The following is a 19,893-nucleotide window of genomic DNA, read 5'->3' on the forward strand; positions in this document are numbered from 1 at the left end:
ATCAAAACGGTACATGCAATGTATTTGATCTGTTTTATTGGACACTGCCCTGCAAAACACCGTACCCTTATGGCAAGCTTCAAAACAAAATGGCGAGTGGATGAAGGAGACTGGATTCTAGCCGCCCAACTCGCACACTGAACGAAGCTTCGTGTTTCGCTTGGCCAAATTTTAACAGGAAATGTGCATTATTGCAGTTTTCATATTAAAATAGTAACGGAAACTTTATGCTGTGTTCCGTGTGTAATAAAAATCGTCCCTCAATAATGCGAGTGCAACCGCAATCGGATATTTCATTCCAATGGTTCATGCTAAAATACAAACAACCATTCACGAGGTGCATTCCCGCGGGGTTCATTTATTGGAATTTATAAATATGTGGAGAATGTGAATATGCTTTTCCTATCTTACGGATTCTAAATCGTTTCTGGCTTCATTTACCTGTTCCGAATAAGCTTTAGTTTTCGTTCCGCAGTAGAGTAAGTAGCCGCGTTCAACTAGCCAACTAGCCATGCTGGTTTGGGGGTGAGTGCCATAGACGGAAAATGTGAGATTTCTTCAAGAAACAACTTCAAACAGAAACAGAAGTAACAGCAAAGCAAACTGCCTGCCTGACTAAAACCAGGAAAAAATACATTGCTAACCAATGATATGCAAACGTTCACGCTTGTGCTGGAGCAAGGAGGATAGCACAAAACAAGGTGGGGGGGGGGGTTAACCGCTTCCTACTAAAACTCGAATCAACTTTGTCCTTTCGGTAAACCGTGCTATGAAACTGCTGCCTGTGAGCATTCATTACTTTTCTACTCGCACAACACTCAACTAAGAACCTTAATGATACTAGCAACTATCCGGGAACGCTAGAAAGTTTAGTTGTGCCAAGAACGGAAATTCAGCATAACAATGGAAAATGAAGAAAATATTACGCAAAACACAATTCAGCCATCATTTTCATCAAGCACGAACAAGTCCTTCTATCCACATCTCTTTTAACAAATTCAACCCGAATTCATTAAACCACTTCGAAAACTTACTTTAAATTCGAAACAATTTTAACTCAAGTTTATATCCTCCAATCGAAGGGCGCAGTCGCGATACGGTTCGCACTAAAATTATTTTGGTAACGTTCGAGAAACATTTTTCAGGTTCCCGAACCCTATCACAAGGAATGTTGCTTACATGGTTAATTTATTATAAGAAATGGAAAAATGATGAGTTCAACTTTTCTCAAGAGAGTGTGGATAACGAAGAGCCATTCTAAATACGGTCGCGGGCTTGTGTGTCATGTGTTTGGTAAAATGAAACAGTAGTATTAGTAGTAGTGGTAGTGGTAATATCGGTAAAGTGCTTTTCGCTACACTTCTACACCATGTATCCCGCGTGGGTCATTCTCTCTCTCTCTCTATCTCGCTCGCTTATTCTTCATCTCATACTACCACAAAATACAATCTAAAAGAACAAGAATATTGATGATGGCTTTAGGAGGTGTCTTACCGACCTGTTTTCTTCTGCCTTCCCAGTTTACAGCCCCTTTCTGGCGAATCTCACTGAGCACTGAGAATTGGACTATAGCAGAAGATCGTTTAGCAACGTTTAGCTTCAGAAAGCCTGGACTTCAAGTGTTTTGGTACACTCGCTCACATTAATCTACTTCAAGCTATTGCACCGTGTATCCTTGTACAGTATGTTAACGCTGCTGTCATACTTTGCTCGGGCAAGCACCTGCGGATCACCGTTCCCGTCTGCATCGGTCGCAATGGAGCTCGAGGAGGTGCTGTCCGATCCTGGGAAGTTCACCTGCGCCAGACTGTGCCGTTGTGCTAGGGACGCTTTGTGGTTGTTGTTGCGCACGTGGGGCAGCGTGTTGGAGTGATGCTTTATCTACAATCAATAAAATTCATTAACAGCAAAATACCTCAAAATGGTTGGGGAAGGGCCAATCGTACATTGCCATCTGCCGTGGATGCATAGGACTGGAACGTGGGAGCGGGTGGATTCACGTCGCGCTTCGTGACCACCTTTTCCTGTATCGAGTTCAGTGTCTTGGATAGCCAGGGTTGCCAGCTGCTGCGGGTTGCCTGCAGCTCGGTAACGGTTGTGTTTAGCTGGTGATGAAGATCCTGCAAGCCAAAATGGACCGGAAAGCGTCAGTATCGCGGCACCATTCTACGACCCCCTTTTCATCAATACCCTTACCTGATTCTTACACTCGGCCTCAACCTGCGCCAGCTTGGTTTGTGCCAACTCGAGCTCCAGCTCGCGTATCCGCTGCGATGCAATTACCAACGGATCGAGCGGTCCCAGCCCTCCGATAGCGGCGGGAGCACCGGTGGAACCTTTGCCACCCGTCAGTCCCGTGGTGCTTCCACCGTCCGGCTGATCACCGGCAGCAAGCGGATGGCTCTGTTGTTCGTTATTATTGTTCACCGTGTTTGCCTGCTGGAAGTTTTTGCCGTAGCTTTTGTGGAGTGGAGACGACTGTGGTATGCTCGCCGTACATTTGCTGCACGTCGCTATCGTTTTCTAAAGACGAGCGATGGAGATATATCAAGCGTAAAGCATGGGGAACATGGGGAACGAATCGTTCCGTTCTTACCGTCAAATCATCCAGCATGGTGTGCAGTTTGCCATTTTCTGCCTCCTGCCGTTGAATAATCCGCTTGTAATCCTGTATGATGCCCGCACTCTTGCGATCCTCCCGGGCCATTGCATCAATCTTCTCATTCAGCGTCGCTATTTCCTGCTGCAGCTTGGACCGCTCCTCGCCGTACCGCACCTCGTACTGCTTCAGCTCCTGCTCCTTCCGTTCCGTTTCTTCCTTCTTGGCCAGATACTCTAGCTCGTACTTCTTCAGCTTCTTCACCTTACACTCGAACGACAGCTTCATCAGCTTCTTGGCCTGCGTTTCGCTGCGACATTTCTTCGGCAGTGTCACGCGGAAGTACTTGAGGATGCCTTCGAAATCTAGCTCGAGCAGATCCTTGCGGCAAACGTTCAGCAGCGTTAGGGCGACCTGGAACAGCACCGGTATACCGTCGAGCAGGAACACGTCCAAGATGTAGAACACAAAGTACAGTGGAAAACGGGCGGTAAACAGGGTCAAAAACCACTGGCTGGCAAACATGTGCGACTCCACACCCATCTGGGCGAAGTGTTCGTACAGGTCGGGCAGCTGATCCTTCATGAGCCGGTTAAGCTGGTAGAGGCGCAGGTAGAGCGATTCGAACCCCATCTTGTACATGTCCCGGAGGCCGTAGTTGTACATCAGGGCGACGAGCACGCAGAACGCTTCCTCTTCCGGCATCTGGAAACCGAGAGCGTGTTGAATTTGAAACGTCCCCTCGCAACCCGCCATCCCAATACTCACATGCAACAGCAAGCTGGCCGCTATGAAGCTCAGCCCCTGACAGTAGCCCACCTCCGTATCGTACACGGCGTACGCTTTCGACACCTTGTACAGATTCTCCTGTCCCGTGCCGCCATTTTCCTTGAAAAACTTGTGCGCCGGAAACGTCCGATTGATGTCCCGCTGGATCACCGTTTCGCAGCTCGTTTCCTTCGTAATGAGCACCCTGTAGGAGTCGAACATTTCGGTACGATTTTCCACACAAGCCAACCGCTGCCAGACGGTTCCACGCAGCGGTTCCGGGATGCCCATCCGCACTAGGTGGGGCAGATTTTTCGGCCGCTTTTCCGGCCCTTCCTGGTACCACTCGAGTATGATGCCTTGCCACTCGTCCAGCTGGGCGGCCGTACAGTTCTTCGACACTTCGCCCGTCCCACTGAGCAACGGTTCGTCGCCATCCGAGCTGTAATCGGTCGGGCTCGGCTCGTCAAAGTCCTGCATGGACTGTACGCTGGCCGAATTGCGGAAGGTCCAGCTTTTGAAGTTAAAGTTCAACGACAGTGAGGACGTGGCGGACGGTGCCTGCGGTTCGACGATTTCATCCGAATGGTCGATCGAATCCACCTCCCACGTGCCTTCGCCGTTTTCGCGCAGCGTTAGATAAAAGTGCAGCAGCAACGGTCGCTTGTTGGTAAACATGTTCGGCACGATGCGAAGCTCGCTTTGCGAAAGAATCGCCACGGACGTTTCGATGACGAATCGGACCGGTTCCTGAATGCCCTTGATGACTAGATCGACCGCCACGGTGAGCGCCTTTTTGGGCGTTTCCATGTTGAGCGGCTCGAACGCGTGCGCCTTCCATTCGGCCTTTATCTGGTACGGAAACTGGGAAAAGTTTGCCGGACTGGTAATGTTGCCACCGCCGCTGCTGCTACCGCCACCGTTGTTGTTGCTGTTGCTGGCCGCATTAGCACCACTGGCACCGCTGTTACCGGCACCATTCGAGGCCGGATTGGCAGCACCGTCCAGTGGCTTCACGTACCCCATGCTAACCATATCGAGCAGCTGCATATCGGCCTGTCGTACGATTCGGCCCGGGCTTAGCAGCACCCCGAAGCACCGTTCGATCAGCAGCGATGGGAACCGATCGGACGGAACCTGGCGCACGGTAATGCACACCTCCTTGTCCGTTTTGGAGCGCAATCGGAAGCTGGACTTGACGTCACGCGGTACCGTGACGTAGCTGCTGCTTCGTTCCTTTTCCTTAATTTCGAGCGACACGGCAAACTCGTACATGGCCGACTGGATCGGATTGCCGGCCGTATCGGATGTGACCGAGGAGAGCATCACGTTGACGCCGCTTTCGGCGAGCGATGTGGTCATGCTGGCCGGAATGCTGGGCGGGAGCACGCGTTGAAAAGCTTTCGCGAAGCAGGCTGAAAGTTGCAAGGGAAACCGATTAGTCGAACATAGGAAAAATAAGATTAAATTACGGCATTTTTCTAGAAATCATCAAAAATAGTAACCGAAAAGAACGAGTAAAATAAAGGAAAACAAGTGTAACAAAATGAATTTGTAGGAAATAATAAAGGAAGTCTGGTGCCAGTGACTAAGCTTGAAACATAACCTATGCAATGGCTAATAATGGTCTAATATGCTTCCCTCGCTACTTAAGTCGTATGGAACGTATAATAGTGGTCTAGAAGATCAGTTTCAAAGGGCGATCGATTGTATGAGCCAGGTAAAAACATAAAACTTGATCACAGAAAGCAAAAGCAAACAAAACGAGAGTAAAACAATTGATGGTTGGCGAAAATGATTCATTCAATCGATAAACAACTGAACGGCGCTTCACTACAACGACACACTTACTGCTGACTTGCGTGACCGCTTCCGGGATGTTGCAGCGAAACACATGGCACTGATGGACGGCCGTTTCCTGAGATTCCCCATGGGACCAGGTGAAGGCAAAGCAGGCCTGATCGGCCGTACCGACCGGACCGCGGGCAAAGAACAGTATCCGCTGCACCTCGTACGTTGCCACCACCGCATGCGACTCGCAGTCGTACAGCCTGGGTCCCGCGGTGGGATCGGAGGGGGGGTAACAACAGATAAAGCAGCATGGGATGCGAATAGGTGAGAGATGGGACCGGTTAGTTCTACCGCAGTCAGGCACAAACGGAAACGGAAAACCAAGCTCGCCACCCTGTTGACCCAAAGCTTGGTACGATCTTCGGTACTTACACAACGAGACCCTCGGAACAGGTGGGAATGCTGACGGACACCTTCAGCCCGAGCGGACTGTCCGATCCGTTGCCCACTCCCGGGCCGCTGCCGGCCGGACCAGCAACAGCACCAACGCCACCATTCATTTCGGTCACCTTCTGCAGTATTTCTCGCTCCGATTTGGGCGCATTGATGCGTGAGGCTCCGAGATACGTGACGCCGCTAAATATCGTACAGTCCTGGTCGATATCGGACAGCTCGTCGTCGGTTTCGCCCGCGGCAGCACCTCCGACCGGCTTCATGTCGTCCTTCTTCTCCGTCAGTGGGCTGCTGTCAAGGCAATCGTAGAACACGGACTGGCCGACACCGCGACCGATCCCTTCGGGGGACAGCAATGCGTTCGGGGTGGTATCGGTAGAGCCTTCGCCACCACCGATCGTGAAGTTTGCCCGCATACTTTGCAGCCCGAGACGCAGTGTGGTCGGGACCTGTGGTTTCTTGTTCGATGATGTGACGCCCTCTCCAACTTCGACGCCATGTTGGTTTTGGGCGCTTTGGTTGCACTTTTCGGGACTTCGGATCGGTGTTGCTGCATCGGTGAAGGTTGATTTAGCATAAGGCAACATACATGTAAGGCAAAAGGGAAGGTGGGTGTAGTAAGGGCAGAGCGTAAGCGGGATGGATGGTGGGATTAGAGAAACTTAAATCTTCTACCTACAATGTGGAGAGTCGTTAGTGTAAGTACTTTACTACTAAAGCATGGCAATGGATGTGTTAGTTGAACCAAAAAACAACGAACTTTCAAAAAATACATTCAAACCATACTAAACAAACAAACTAAATGTAAAACCAACCCAAGATAAACCCTACACGAAACGTTCCTAACTTTCATAACCGTTCTGAAAAACATGTGCGAGCCTGCCCGTTTACCTTTGTTTGAAGAGCTCGGTTCGCTGGCCCCGCTCAGCGTGCGTTCCTCCTCCAGCTCGTGTATCACCTCGTTCATGTTCTTCTCCAGATCCATCATATTGCCGTTTCCCTCGATGTTCAGTATGGGTGAGATTGCGGTCAGCTTTTTCCCTTCCGCCGGTCGCTTCTTTACCGGTTCCTTTTCCTCCGTCGCTCTGTCTCCGAGCTCTCCGTCGTCTGCAATGCACTCGGCTAAATCGGCACCAATGTCTCCGCCCGGATTGCCATTAGCTGCGGTGCTGCGAATCGGTTCACTTCCCGGTTGTTTCGATACTGATGCGTCACGAGCACCACCTCCACCGTCAACCAGATCCTCCCCGAGCGAAGGTGCTTCCGGGACAATCTCGTACTCGCCGCTCGTCGTAACCGAGTCGGACGATTTGATGCTCAGACTGTCCTCGGACTTGGTCGTGCCCAGCTGTGATGGTTCCAGCAGCTGGACGGGAGAAACCCCACCGGTCCCGGAAGTACTATCGGGATGAGTGTTCTTCTCCGGCACTGTGCTATCCACACCGGTTACGCCTCTTTCCACGCTAGCAGCAGCGCCAGCACCAGACGCAGTGAGTGGTTTCTTTGTTGTTGGCTCTCCGATCGTTTTGCTACTACTACTGGTGTTCTTCGCCCTGCCCGACTGTTGTTCCATACTGGAAGCACTTGGATCGGGCGGGCTGCTCTGCTGGTGGTGCGATACCCGATGACGATAATGGCCTGTCTGCGTGTGCGTGGTTTGTTTTGTCACAAATGCGCCGTACGCGTGCGTTACGGGAACGCGGGATGATGACTCGCGCGTAGTGGTTTAGTGACACAATTCTAGCTGTGTGTTCGTGCGCTTCTCCACTTCTTCGTCGCAGTGTCGCTGCTTTCGTACGACTGGCTGTTAGGCAAGGCGCCCGAGGGGGCAATCACGATGATGACCTAGACGGCGTCGTCGCTGTCCCAAACCAACGCACCACCACCTAAACAAAGCAACCATACAGATACAGATGCGTTGCAGTTGCGTAGAGATAGCGCCGGTCGGTCGGTTTACATTGTTGTTATTTTATGTTTTGCTCTTGGGGTGGGTTCGTTTTCCTTCCTTTAATTGCTTGCGAAAGTGCACACTTCCCACTGCGAAACTGAAGCCACGGCTGGACGTGCGATTCATGCACCGACAAATTGTTCTGAAAAGAAGATTATTGAAATATTGAATAAAAATTTGTAATCGTAACAATAACAATAACAGTTATCAAGGAAATGGAGAAGTACTTAAGGAAGTGAGGCGATAATCCTACTTGACAAAAACACGTGCGCTAATCGAGTTGGCATTGGCATGGAGGTTTTTGAAAATGACTTTGACTCTTCTCTCCACATGGTGTTGGTTTCGATCGGTTTTGTTTACCCAAGGGTTTCGACGAACCTTCCCCGTCTCTGAACATCTGAACAAATAGTCACGAATATAGTCAGTGCCAGTACGCTCTTGAGCTTATTCAGTTTCGACTATCGTATTATCAACTGTGATAAACCGTTTGCTTACAACCGGTAACTCCATATGCAAAACTCTCGCAAAACCCACAAAACCACCGAACCGAATCACGGAAATGCATGCCAAGGTAAGAAATTCGCCGCCTGCTTTTCTTGCTCCATTTGAAAAAGCTTCCACGATTTCCCCGCTCCATCTTCAGACCGTCGAAGCGCACCCTCCTATTTCTGCTTTATGTCTCTTTTGATTGTACGTATATGTGTGTGTGTGTGGCGCGAATGAAATATTGATTTTCCAAGGACTATTTAACCGGAGGAATACTGATTCGTCGCCTGCCCGCATAACACGGTCGTCCCAAGTGCACCTTTCGACAGGCAAATAATGAAATTTGAACCCCCTCCCGTTTCATAGGGATTCTTCCAATTGTTTGACGCAACGATCCCTGTGTGGGGGGCGCACAAGAATTTGGATTGTTTTCCTCAAGGACCTTTTTCCTCCTATGGTGAGTGTTGTAAAGACTATTTTCTTTGCAAGAGATTCTTGGAGATTTAAGGGGAATACCCTTCAATACAGTTATCTTGCATTAAATACTTGTGAACTTGCGTTGTCTCGGGTTTATTTTGATACGCCACTACGCTGAAGAAAATCTATCAAAATATATCTCTCTTGTTTGCTGCACTGTTTTGGAAATCGATATGCAATACTGTTTAAGAATATCATCATTTCTAAGTGCTTTTAAACGAAAGCACACAGTTATGCCGTACTAATTTTGCTCGACAATATCACTCAATGCGACGATTTGCAGAATTTGCAGAGAGTACTCCCAGCCTGCATTCCAAAAGCAATAAGAAAAAAAAAAACACCCATCACAACATTTTTTCACCAACAACAAAAACCACTGATAAGCTGCGACGCTAAATTCGATCAAACCACGGTAGAACAACGGTGAATTTATTTGCACACTACACCGTCACACACTACGAAACAATTTTTACCTGTATTTACCACAAAACAGAGTTTGATAAGGTTGTTTTTCGGATAATTATGTACCGTACACAGGCAAGATAAAACTTTTTTCTTCACCGAATGCAAAAACAAACCAACAACTGCTTACGTCAAATTTCTTCCATCGTACGTGCGGGGTTATACGGTACGATCGAGTACTCACCAGTCGCATTCTGATGTTGTTTCGTTCTCGCTCTAGCAATACGCTTTTGAACTATGGGACAAAGGCAATTTTGAGGAGGAACTATATTGACTCTCTCTCTCTCTCTCTCTCTCTCTCTCTCTCTCGTTCTAGTTTGTGTTCTCTCCTGCTCGTCTCATGTTCTTTCACTATGCGACTGAGCATGCATAGCAAACGTCCTAAATAATGGCTACACCTTCTGTATGCCCACTACAATCGCAAAGAGGAGAAAAGTATTGAGTTTTACAAAATAAAAAATAAATCAATAAAATTGTAATTTCGCCAGAAATATAAATTCAAAGTAATGAAACACACGGTTGGATAAATTTTATTGAGTTGGTTTTATTTATACACCGCAGTTCCAATGCTTTCTCGGTTGGTTTTGACTTGACCTGATAAGTTCATAGTAGAGTTTGACGTGGCCGTAACGGTTAATACAATTTTAATGAGTTGTGTGTCGGTGTATATTTTTTTTTGGTTTTATTTCGTGCAAGAAACATTATTCTGGGTTGACGATTTGCCTTCATTTATCTTTTTTCTTTAAATTCATCTGCCACAGACAGAATGCATACAGTAATGTCACTCCAGTAAACTGGATTGTTTTAAAGTGTGTGAAAGAAAAAAAACTTTAAGTTGGTATGGAAAACATAAACCGTATGCAATACGTTACCAGCCTGTGGATGGGTATTTCTAGATTTTTTTTGTAATATATTTTACTAAACTGTTGAATGGTTATTGGCTTTCGATTCGATTCAGCTAGCAAGATAGATGGAGCTGAGATATGTGTGCCACACACTCACGCGCTCCCGCATTCGAAAACTCAATCACATTGCAAGTTTACTGCTCGATGCTATGCATTCATCGCTTGGTTTAATCCTGCTTCGGGATATTTTACTAATTCCGGGGGATGATCACAACATAGTTTACTACAGTCCATGGGGTCCATCTATCGAATCGAGTGCTTAAAAATGCTCCCTTACTCGTTCTATCATAGCCTATCATGTCCATCCTCCATCACTCGAGTCTAATTTCTTTGAAATTCATACGTGTTTGATTTGTTTCGAAAAAAACGTTTCATTACAGCCAAGCTGCCTGTTAAGTTGGTATCTAATGAAGCGATCGCACCATCCTGTCCGACGGAAGAGGACGGGACAGTGGAATTAGCAGGTCGTAACCCCTTTTATCCATTGCATTGCTAACGAACAGAAGAAAATGAAACATAAGCTTCTGTATCCTTGCTCTCTGCTCTTCGTTCCGGAGGGTTTCTAAGGATTCGATCGTTTAGCTGTCAGTTCATGTTGAGTAATTCTAGTTGGTAAGGTGGTTAGCTAGTTAAGTAGTGAGGTTATGAAATGGTGCCTGTTTTATTCGTAGTATTACATTCAAATGACCTGGGTCGCTTCGTATGCTCTCCATCTTAGTGCGTAACGCAATATCTGCCCTGTATTCCAGCTTCATGTCCATAAGTCTTTTAGGTTAGTATCAGCAGCGTGTACGTGAAATATTCGCTTTCGATTAACAGTTGTTGGCGTGCATGATCGCACCGACCGTTCCGAATGGGACTGTCTCGAAAAACGGCATTTAGTTAATGGTAGTTGTGGTAGTACTGTAATTAGAGCACTCTCCCTTCCAACCTATATGTACATCGGATAGGCAATCGACTGACTGACTGGCTTGCCTGTATCCTTCTACTATTTGCTTCTTATGCTCCGGGCAGTGAATGTACTTGTATGTGCGGTGCGCTTAGCACAGTTCATCAAATATGGTTAGCAATTAGTTTAAATTTTAACTACACTCACGATATTAATTGCTGATTGAGAAGAAATGGATGAATTCCGTTACACTACTCTGCCGGTTCTAGTGTGCTACGGACGCCTCTCGCGTGATTCACATAAATGATAAAGCCTAAAGAAGAAGATGAGATTTGATTTTTTATATTAGTATTACCTTTCCGTTTTCGCTATTAAACATATCGAACTAGCGCTTTTCTTTAGCTGCTTAAATCGAGCATTATTCGTGCGATCCGAGAGAAGAAACGAAGCAGTACGTTACGTGAAACCTTACTCTTTCGTTTCCTCGATCGGATAACTCTTGCGCTGCTTGTAAGGAACATTCAATTGCTCCACGTTGAATTGCTATTTCGGTTTAATTGTTTCACAACTCACTGACTTCAATATGTCTGCTTTTTCCCACGCAATGGAGCATTTGCTTTGCAACAGTTGTATAAAAATGCTACGAATGAATGTATGAAGAGTTCCTTCCCGATAATGGAAAGCCGCAAAAGGCAACCTTTTTAAATGCGCCAATGCGTTTTACTATTCCTAACAATTTTACTGCGATTACGGCTAAGTTCCTGTCGGTTGACTCAAGAGCCATGCAAGAGCCTGTGGCTCAGGCTGAAACTTTCGATTCTGAGGTATATTATCATCGGTAGTGATGTACATCTTTTCAGTGATTTGTGTGTGTGTGTGTGTGTGTGTGTGTGTGTGTATCTTCGCAGCTTCAAGTATGTACAGTATGCCACTCATTTATTTACCGTGTCAGTTCGATTTTGGTGCTGCCGTAAACTCTTCTCTCCTTCTTCTTCTTCTGTGGCACTACAACCTCGAGAGGTCTCGGCCTGCCATTTCTGGCTTTCTGTGACTTAATTTTACCCGTAGAAAAGTAGTCAGCCTTTCGTACGGGGAGGCGGTCTGGATGGGATTTGAACCCCGGCCCTGCCGTGTGAAGACCGGCGCCGCTGTCGCCTCGGCCACCGGACCGCCCCATAAACCGGACCTGCCGTAAACTATCGACTACATATTCTACTACTTTGGTTTTAGCAAATGTAGAAAAATCGATCGTAAAATGTTCGATCAATGGCGTACGGGACTAGAGAGAAATGGCCTAAGGATGGCCTGCTGATGTATGTAAAGGCGACTGACTAGCCGCTTTTAGCAAATCGTGTATCTTAAGCTGCCCATTCGCCGATGCACCTACCGGCACACGATTATCTTACAGTCTACATGCTTTTAACGTTACGCTTACTGAAACCAACAACGGAGCAGGAAGATGTACAGCCGGTGGTTTCTTTTGCAGAACACCATTTGCATCTGCCCTGGAAAAACTTCGAAAGAATTTGATTTACTACTACAGTAACGTCCTCTACGCGCCAATCAATCCCTTCCACCGAATGCATCCTACCCCATTTGACCTACTAGACCACTGGGCCACTCTCCACGCACTCACACAAAGCTGGCCCGAAAATTGGCTCGGGTAGGCCCTGGCATCAGTCCACCGGTGGTTACGTCGATCAGTCGTCGATCAGTAAGTTTTGTCAGTCGTGTGTGAGTGTGTGTACGGGGGTTTGGGGAGGGGTGTAGGGGGAGGTTTTTCAGTCAGTCAGTCAGACAAAATTATCTAGAACACTACTACCCTACTACCCGAAGGCTTGCTGCTTCTTCGCCACCCAATCGCTGGCTATCACTTTCCTAGCCTTTTCCCAAACATTATTAAATGGCCACTTCTTCGCCACAGATATGAAACCTGAATATCTATCCTTTACGTAAACGGTTAAACGATTTACTTTTTTGGGCAGAACTTTCCTCACACTCGTGGGGGATTGGTTTAGCCTTTTGACATTTGATCGTACTACGACTACTGCTGCTACTGCTGAGACAGGGACAGGGTTTTCCATCTAGATTTGTTCTACTACGGTACTACACGCTACTGCTGGAATGTGTGAAGCTTTAATCAGTTACTTTAGTGTATATTAGCGAAAACATGTTCACTTTTTCCATTTCGATCTTCTCTAAATAATCGATAAATGCTTTGCTTACGCTTGTTTCGCTATTGATTTTGAACGTTTGTGTTGTTTTTGTTGAGGTATATTTGCCATTTTGTTGTCACTGATGTTTCTCTTGCCTTGTTCGCTCACTGCAAAACAATCTTCTATTAATTCTTCTATTATAAGATAAATATTGCACATCTTGTCTTCGCCTGCCGTGAGTGTGTACTTTGAGTTTTCCCTTTGTTTGTATTTCTGCTTCCTTCCCTAACTCCCTCTTTGTATGTAAGTTTTTTGAGGTTTGCGTGGTTGTGTTTGAACATTTTGGACTCATACAGCTATACATCTATATTTATATATGTGTATATATTATGGTGGTAAAGCCACACCACACGGGCTGTAGTGTTGAAAAATTTTACTAAAATTTTATACTAGGACAACGCGGTAAAAACGAATTGGACTAATCGCGCTCGCTTTCCCGCCAGCACCGCACTCGGCAGGGCAGGGCAGGGTTCGCTAGGCAAGATAAATAATTTTACTCTGACAATAAATAAGTAATTGCTAGCGCATTTGTATGCTTGTTTCACGTGGATTAAAAGTACTCTTTGTTTCTTTTCTTCTTGTGATGACTGGAAATAGAATGTTCTAGTACGGGCATTGGATAGCTTACAGTAGATTGTATCTAGTATGATATTTTTCTTCGTCTTCTTCTTCCACACCGCCACAACACCATACAGAAACCATCTCGAACCACGTGTAAGTCATGTAGGTTTGCAAAATTTGACTAAAATTAACTAATATTGCGACATTCCCGGTTATCCGTGGTTCAGATGAGAAGCTCTCAGATGTACTATGTACAACCTTAACACCTAATCAAATTTCACTCTTGCTGTGTGTGTGTATGTTTTATTTGCCTATGTCTCTATGTAAGTTTACCATCCTTTACCTTCACTTAACGTTTCTAAAAAGTCGAAAAGAGTACAACTAAGTTCCAAACACATCCACAACACTGAGAAGATGCATTATGCTAGAGTTGCGTACTCGCCATTCCTTTCTACTTCCCTTCCGAACGTCACATCACGAATTTTCTTTATTGGACCACACCTAGATTTCGAGATGAAAATGTTGAGTTGTTATCCTTACGAGCAGAGCACTCCTTACTGGCTAATAAGAGGGCTGTAAAATGGTGTATGGTGACATTACTTCTAGAAATGGATTTGACCAAAAAAAGTAAACATTCTGTATAATGGTACGGTGCCTTACAAAATCGTGCCATTTTGCGTTTGTGTCTGTCTATTGTGCTTCACATTCGATCAATGTCACGTTGTCACGCACTGGAAACCGTTGGTTGTTTCATTTTTTTGTCTAACATTTTCATCTCATGCCACTTCTTGCTGAATTTTCTTACGCATTTCCGTAGTATCCTTCTGTTTTTTCTGTTTTTGAACATTCAAAGTTAGATTAAATTTTGTTATCACATCCAGTTTGCCAATTAATTCAAAATTCTTTTATCTTGCTTTTGCTGCATTTGTTTTACCGTGCGTCTTCGCTTTACACAGCCAATCGAAGAAATCCCTTTGATTCGACGAGTGTTTGGACATTGCATAGCTCCCGTTTTGAGGTTCCCCAAATCTCACGTTCCAAGTTCCGCATCAGATGCTGGCACGTGGGCCGGTTAGTTTAGTTACACTAAACGTTCCATTCAGACTTGTTGTTTAGACTCTTGCTTCGATCGGGGGACTAAAAACTTCCCCCCCAAACGCTCATGAGCGCTCCTTCGTATCATTTCGACAGCTTTTTATTTTCCGATTTGCCTCGGTTGCATGAAACTCCAGCTTTCAGTAAGAGAATATGTTTGTTTCTTATTACGGGTGTGATTTTAGGGGTATTTTTTTCATTTTACTAATTCAGTCTTTTCCATTAGCTTAACTTACACCGAACGTTTGCGGTTTTCTCGTTTCCTTCCCTCAACAAACTCACACCTTTTCATCTTGTTTGAGTAGTAAAGATAAAAGCTGTTGTATTGACATTGATTTAGTACTCAGTTGCAGAGTAAACAAAACACGAAGAATAATCACTAAAAATAATGATTTTGCGTTAAGCACATTGTTTGCCTTTGTTTTTTTCTTCCTCTAAATGTCTTAAATTGTGTGTAGAATTGTTGTATGATTTTTAATATATTTTTAACTACCTACTCCAGTCCCATAAACTTTTATCTTTAAAACATTTAATAAAAATAATAGGGAAAATAATAGAAAGAAAATATTTGTACCGAATAACATTCTGTTATACAGCTCTGCCAATCGTTCTACAGAATTACGCCTGAAGGTATACCTCGCGCATGACACAGCTCGCTCTCACTCTCTCACTGCGCTCGTTGAAACAGCTCAGCTTCTCGAAAATAATACTGAAAAATGTATTTTGAAATAAATAACTGTCGAAAGAAAGAGAACACAAAGTTACCAAAAAAGAAGCCCCCCCCAAAAAAAAAGAACAAAAAAAAAGGAAAGAAATTATAATTTATATAGCGGTTTTATTCGTCACATTCGTCGGCTTGAAAACGCGCGCGAACCTTAAAAAGTAGATATAATTTTACAACCACGGTCACGGGAGGCCGCACCATTTACAACAAAATATGCACAGTTTTGTTTTAGCTTAACCATTCACTAGCTTCTCTGTTTTATCCTTACGTATTCACTATCCTTTCTCTGTTTTGCTTCCTTTTGTTACATTTCGCCCATTTTACGCTTTTAACTTCTTCTTTCACATATTTACTCATCCTTTACAAACTATTCTCTCTCATCCGCATTTTTTCTCTATACAAATTATTTATAAACAATTGGAACGCTATCCAACTAATTACTTAATAATTCTCAATTATAAAACTTTTGCAAACAGTTAAAAAATAGCATCCGCTTCTTATACACACGCACACAGACGCAGTCGTATCGAAAAGAAATAAAAATCCACACACACTTTCGTACGAGTGCCGCATTATTATTTGTGTTTTTTTTTTGTTTTGTTTTCCTGTTTGTTTCTGTTCCTATTGTTGGCTGTTAGTGTTTTGTAATGATTAACGCTTTTATACTATGTATATATAGATCTATTGTTTTAACATTCTGCTTTGCTTAAAAACGAGACGGTACATTTTTGATTTGTAACACTGTATTGTTTTTGCATTCTTTTTAACTTTACTTATATCTTTTTCCCTACTATTTTCTCTTTTAGAAAATAAAAAAAAAATGGGGGATTTAACTTTTGTATCTATATTTTGTAATCTGTATGTGTGGTTGTTTGTTTTCGTGGTGTTTGATATGGTTGGTTCTTAGAAATTAAAACGATTGCTTGATAACTTCACGGCTTAGCACTTAAGCAGGCGGTGGCATTGTACTGTCTTCATACAATACAATCAAACTAAAACAAAACATGTGTGTGTGTGTGATTTTGTGTTTTAAAAGTACAAAAATAGAAGCTTTTTTGATTGTTTTTCCTCCCAACTTTGTCTGATGTACACTCACACATGCATAAAATATACAAAAAAAAAAAACACACGCACGCACGCATTACACGAACCGTGCCAAATACTCGTCCAGGAGGCAAAGAAAGCAGATGAATAAATTAATGAGATCAAGATTCTAACAACACAACACAAAACAAAAAGGCAAACAAAGAAAAACTTGACGAAAAACAAAAAAAAAAAACTCGAATATGCACACAAAACTGAATAATAAAATAAAGAACGGTCGAATTTGAAAATAATAAACAAACGAACGTATACCCTCCGCCGGGTCGTTCGCTTTCTATCTATCTCTTTCTTTCTTTTTCCTCGCTTTCTTCCCTGTTGTCTATGTATGCCAACCAATTAGTCTGTGGTGAGTATCGCACGCTGTTAGTAGATCGCATCCACACGTACGAAAAAAAGGGTGAGTTCTTGACACATAGAAAAAAGGGTAATTTTTCACTGATTCACACGGAAAATGGGGCAGTGGAAAGCTGTGACAGTGGTTGCAGCAGGCGTCCGGACGCCCGGACCGGGACGCATCCGGCCAGTAAACTCCTTCCCTTTCTAAGGATACGCTTCGTTAAGGCGTAGCGGGTTAAAAATTGTAATGGGGCAGCTTCGAGCCTTCAGCTAGTGTGAAGTAAGCTAAAACGGTTAACGAATTGGCGATCGGATGATCGTGGGTCGATCAAATTAAAAGTTAACTTCTAACGCAGTAAAAGTAGTGGTGGATCAAAGTTAAAAGTTATAAAAATAGGAGTTCTGCGCGAACGGCCTAACCTAACCTAACCGTAATAAAATACAACTTCCCTTTACATTTTTTACAGCTCGCCATCGGAAAACGATCGTTATCTAAGCGACTTAAAGATATGTTTTGTAACTTAAAAACCAAAATGTACACCAAACTAACCGCTGTCCGCCACTCAGAACTATACTTAACGCGGTTAATCGACTTAAGCTAACTATCTTACAAGAAAACCATAATTACAATGAGAAACTTTTCGAACTCACGAGAAAACACGCACGCGCACACCTATACAAACGAAAATCTCACACCGGGTGGTTAATTAAAAGAAAAATCAAAATAAAAAAAACGCTCCAAAAACTCCAGAGTGTTTGTGTGTGTGTGAGCATACATCCGAAGGTAAGTGGTATGGGTTCTATTTGGGGGATTAACTTAACTATTTTTCGCTTTTTTTTATCCAAAAAGTAGAGGAGAATTAAAAATTTTGCTAATCACTATTTTGCTCTATTGCCAGCAACATTTCTTATGTTTTACTTATCTGTGTCGATGTGTGTGTGTTTCTTGTTCCTTTTTCTCTTCGTTTTTTTGTACTCTTAGCTTTCAATTCTTTATATTGCCATTTTCTCTTTATATATATTTGTGGGTGTTTTTTTTTCTATGTAGATTTACTGTTTTTGCTCTGGTTTTTGTTTAATTGTACTAAGTGCGTGTGTATCTATTTTTGCTCTTGTTTGTTTGTGTGTTATTGTCTTTTCCTTTTCATGGGTACTATTTAAAATATGTCTTGTATGGTTGATTTGTAAAAAAGTTTTGCTTGATTTAACACCCCCAAAATAAGGCATTGCCTTGATGCACACGCATCGAAACGAAAAGATCCATGGTGCTCTCTGTCGCTCGCACGCCAATTTGCAGCCATCGTTAACACTAGCGTATAACAAACAAATAATAAAAAAAAAACTTAAAGAAAGGACGAATAAATATCAAAGTGGTAAAACGATCCAATTGTACAACGTGGGGAGGGTTAAGACGGAGGTCAGGCAGAACTTCTCCTCACAACTATTCTGGTGAGGTGACAGCGAGATAGAAGGACACACGCACACGAGACAGCGATCCACCAGCACCAATTCCATCTGTCTCGCTCTCTCGCTCTCTCTTGCTCTCTTGCTCTGGAAGAAACCGGACTAGCGTAGGGTTTGTGGTTGTGTGTGTTGGTCGGACGATGGTGTTCTGTCCGCGGGCCGCATCCCACAACGGGTACGACCCCGCCGCGGACTTCAGGCACCGGTACAGTCAATCTCGACGATATCCTTCGGTACGTCCACGAACTGGTACACCAACCGCTGGCCGTCCACCTTCGCCAGTATCCCCCGCTGGTAGTAGTATCGCAGCGCTCGGCCCATCGTTTCGTAGTTCATGTCCGGCTTGTTCTTGTGCAGACCCCACAGCTTCGAGACCGCCTTCGAGTCGACCAGCTTGAACACGCCCTTGTCCCGGTTGGTCCACTTGATGAACCGTGGACAGTACTCGCGATCCTGCAGCAACTTCAGCAGAAACTCCCACAGATAGGTCGTGGAGCCTTCGCGAGACTTTCGCTTCACACCCATCTCGAGCTTGGGCTTCTTCGGTTTCTTCAGCTTGCGCGGTTGGAACCCGAGCTCCAGCATGTACAGATCGTCGGGACAGCTCGAGGACACGTTGTGCGGTCCATGTTGACCGTGGTGACCCAACCCGTTGACGATGCCGTTCGCCATCAGGGCAGCGGCGGCTGCAGCTGCCGAGTTCGCACCACCACCTACATGTCCATTGCCGGCGTGTGGATGATGTCCGAGATGCTGCTGGCCAAGATGTCCGTGATGGTGGGCAGGGTTCGTGGCATGGTGCGGAGCAAGATGCCCATGCTGTCCCATCGCACCATTTCCACCGAGCGGACCGGCAGAACCTGTGCCAGCACCACCACGGCCTAACGCACCGGCCGGAGCACCATTGCTGGCAGTTCCGTTCGTAGCACCACCGGCACCACCGGAAGCGAAGTGGTTAGCGGCTGCTGCAGCAGCGGCGGCCGCTGCCGATGGGTAGCCGTTGGGTGAGTTCATCGAATGCAGGTAGTGATAGTTGTCGGACACTGTGAGAGAAAGAAAGAAAGAAAGAAAGGGGGAAAGTGAGAGCGATTGTCAGCAACTGGCAGTGACATTGAACTTGAGCAGTGATTAGGAGAAGGGGAGAAAAGGGAGGGTGGGTGGGGTTGTAAGGGGCCGGGAACTGATTAGCGACTAAGAGCAGTAGTGCGTGGTGATAGTAGGAACGGAAACAGCTGTAATCGACGAGTCGCGCGCTCTCATTGAGTGAACCTGGCAGGGGTTCTCGCTTATCAGTCGCGATTCGTTGTCACGAGCCACTTCCTTGTTGTACGCAAAAATGCACACGCTACGTCTGTGGGAAGTTGGGCTGGGTGATACGGGAGCGAGGGCATGGTTTTAAGGGCTTAGCGACAAGGGAGTTTAGCTCGCGTTCCATTATCGTTCGATGCCATCGGAAAGAGTTCCTCATGGGGCGAGCCTTTTTAATTAATTTTGTAGACTTTTGTCAACTCCAGCTCCTGATCGCACCTGCTGGGCGAGGTGTGAAGTGGTTGGAATTCGAAGTCATTAGCGATGGGAAATCCTACTACAACTGCATTCAAGTTCACTAACGCTC

General features: G+C 45.1%; 2 protein-coding genes across 6 annotated transcripts in view; both read right to left on the minus strand.

Moving 5' to 3' along the window:
* Positions 1-329: 329 nt before the first annotated feature.
* LOC118512027 (rab GTPase-activating protein 1-like) lies at positions 330-9,152 on the minus strand. 3 transcript variants are annotated; one of them, XM_036055815.1, is made up of 9 exons: positions 8,996-9,152; positions 6,503-7,701; positions 5,591-6,161; positions 5,219-5,418; positions 3,368-4,782; positions 2,597-3,304; positions 2,197-2,523; positions 1,947-2,120; positions 330-1,881 (listed from the first exon to the last, which is right to left on the minus strand). In XM_036055815.1, the coding sequence occupies exons 2-9, from the start codon at positions 7,182-7,184 to the stop codon at positions 1,648-1,650; spliced, it is 4,311 nt and encodes a 1,436-aa protein (XP_035911708.1). In that variant the 5' UTR covers positions 7,185-7,701; positions 8,996-9,152; the 3' UTR covers positions 330-1,647. The 3 variants fall into 3 exon arrangements, with proteins under 3 accessions (XP_035911708.1, XP_035911709.1, XP_035911710.1); XM_036055816.1 differs by having other exon boundaries at positions 9,006-9,066; XM_036055817.1 differs by lacking the exons at positions 5,219-5,418; positions 5,591-6,161.
* Positions 9,153-15,465: 6,313 nt separating this feature from the next.
* LOC118510137 (ecdysone-induced protein 74EF) overlaps positions 15,466-19,893 on the minus strand; it is a 213,471-nt gene continuing 209,043 nt past the window's right edge. For all 3 annotated transcript variants that reach the window (XM_036051617.1, XM_036051618.1, XM_036051616.1), the window contains one exon: positions 15,466-19,321. In XM_036051617.1, the coding sequence (XP_035907510.1) occupies positions 18,474-19,321 (848 nt within the window). In that variant the 3' untranslated portion in view covers positions 15,466-18,473. The remainder of the gene's footprint in view (positions 19,322-19,893) is intronic.

This window comes from Anopheles stephensi, chromosome 3 (genome assembly GCF_013141755.1).
Source record: "Anopheles stephensi strain Indian chromosome 3, UCI_ANSTEP_V1.0, whole genome shotgun sequence".
In the NCBI taxonomy this organism is placed as follows: domain Eukaryota; kingdom Metazoa; phylum Arthropoda; class Insecta; order Diptera; family Culicidae; genus Anopheles; species Anopheles stephensi.

What these genes read in the sequence shown, in the direction of transcription:
- LOC118512027 (XM_036055815.1), bottom strand. Translation starts at nt 7,184, where the DNA reads ATGGAACAACAGTCGGGCAGGGCGAAGAACACCAGTAGTAGTAGCAAA. An exon ending in AGCGGTCACGCAAGTCAGCA is followed by an intron (nt 4,783 to 5,218) that starts GTAAGTGTGTCG and finishes TGCAACTTTCAG; the next exon opens with CCTGCTTCGCGAAAGCTTTT. An exon ending in CATCCACGGCAGATGGCAAT is followed by an intron (nt 1,882 to 1,946) that starts GTACGATTGGCC and finishes TATTGATTGTAG; the next exon opens with ATAAAGCATCACTCCAACAC.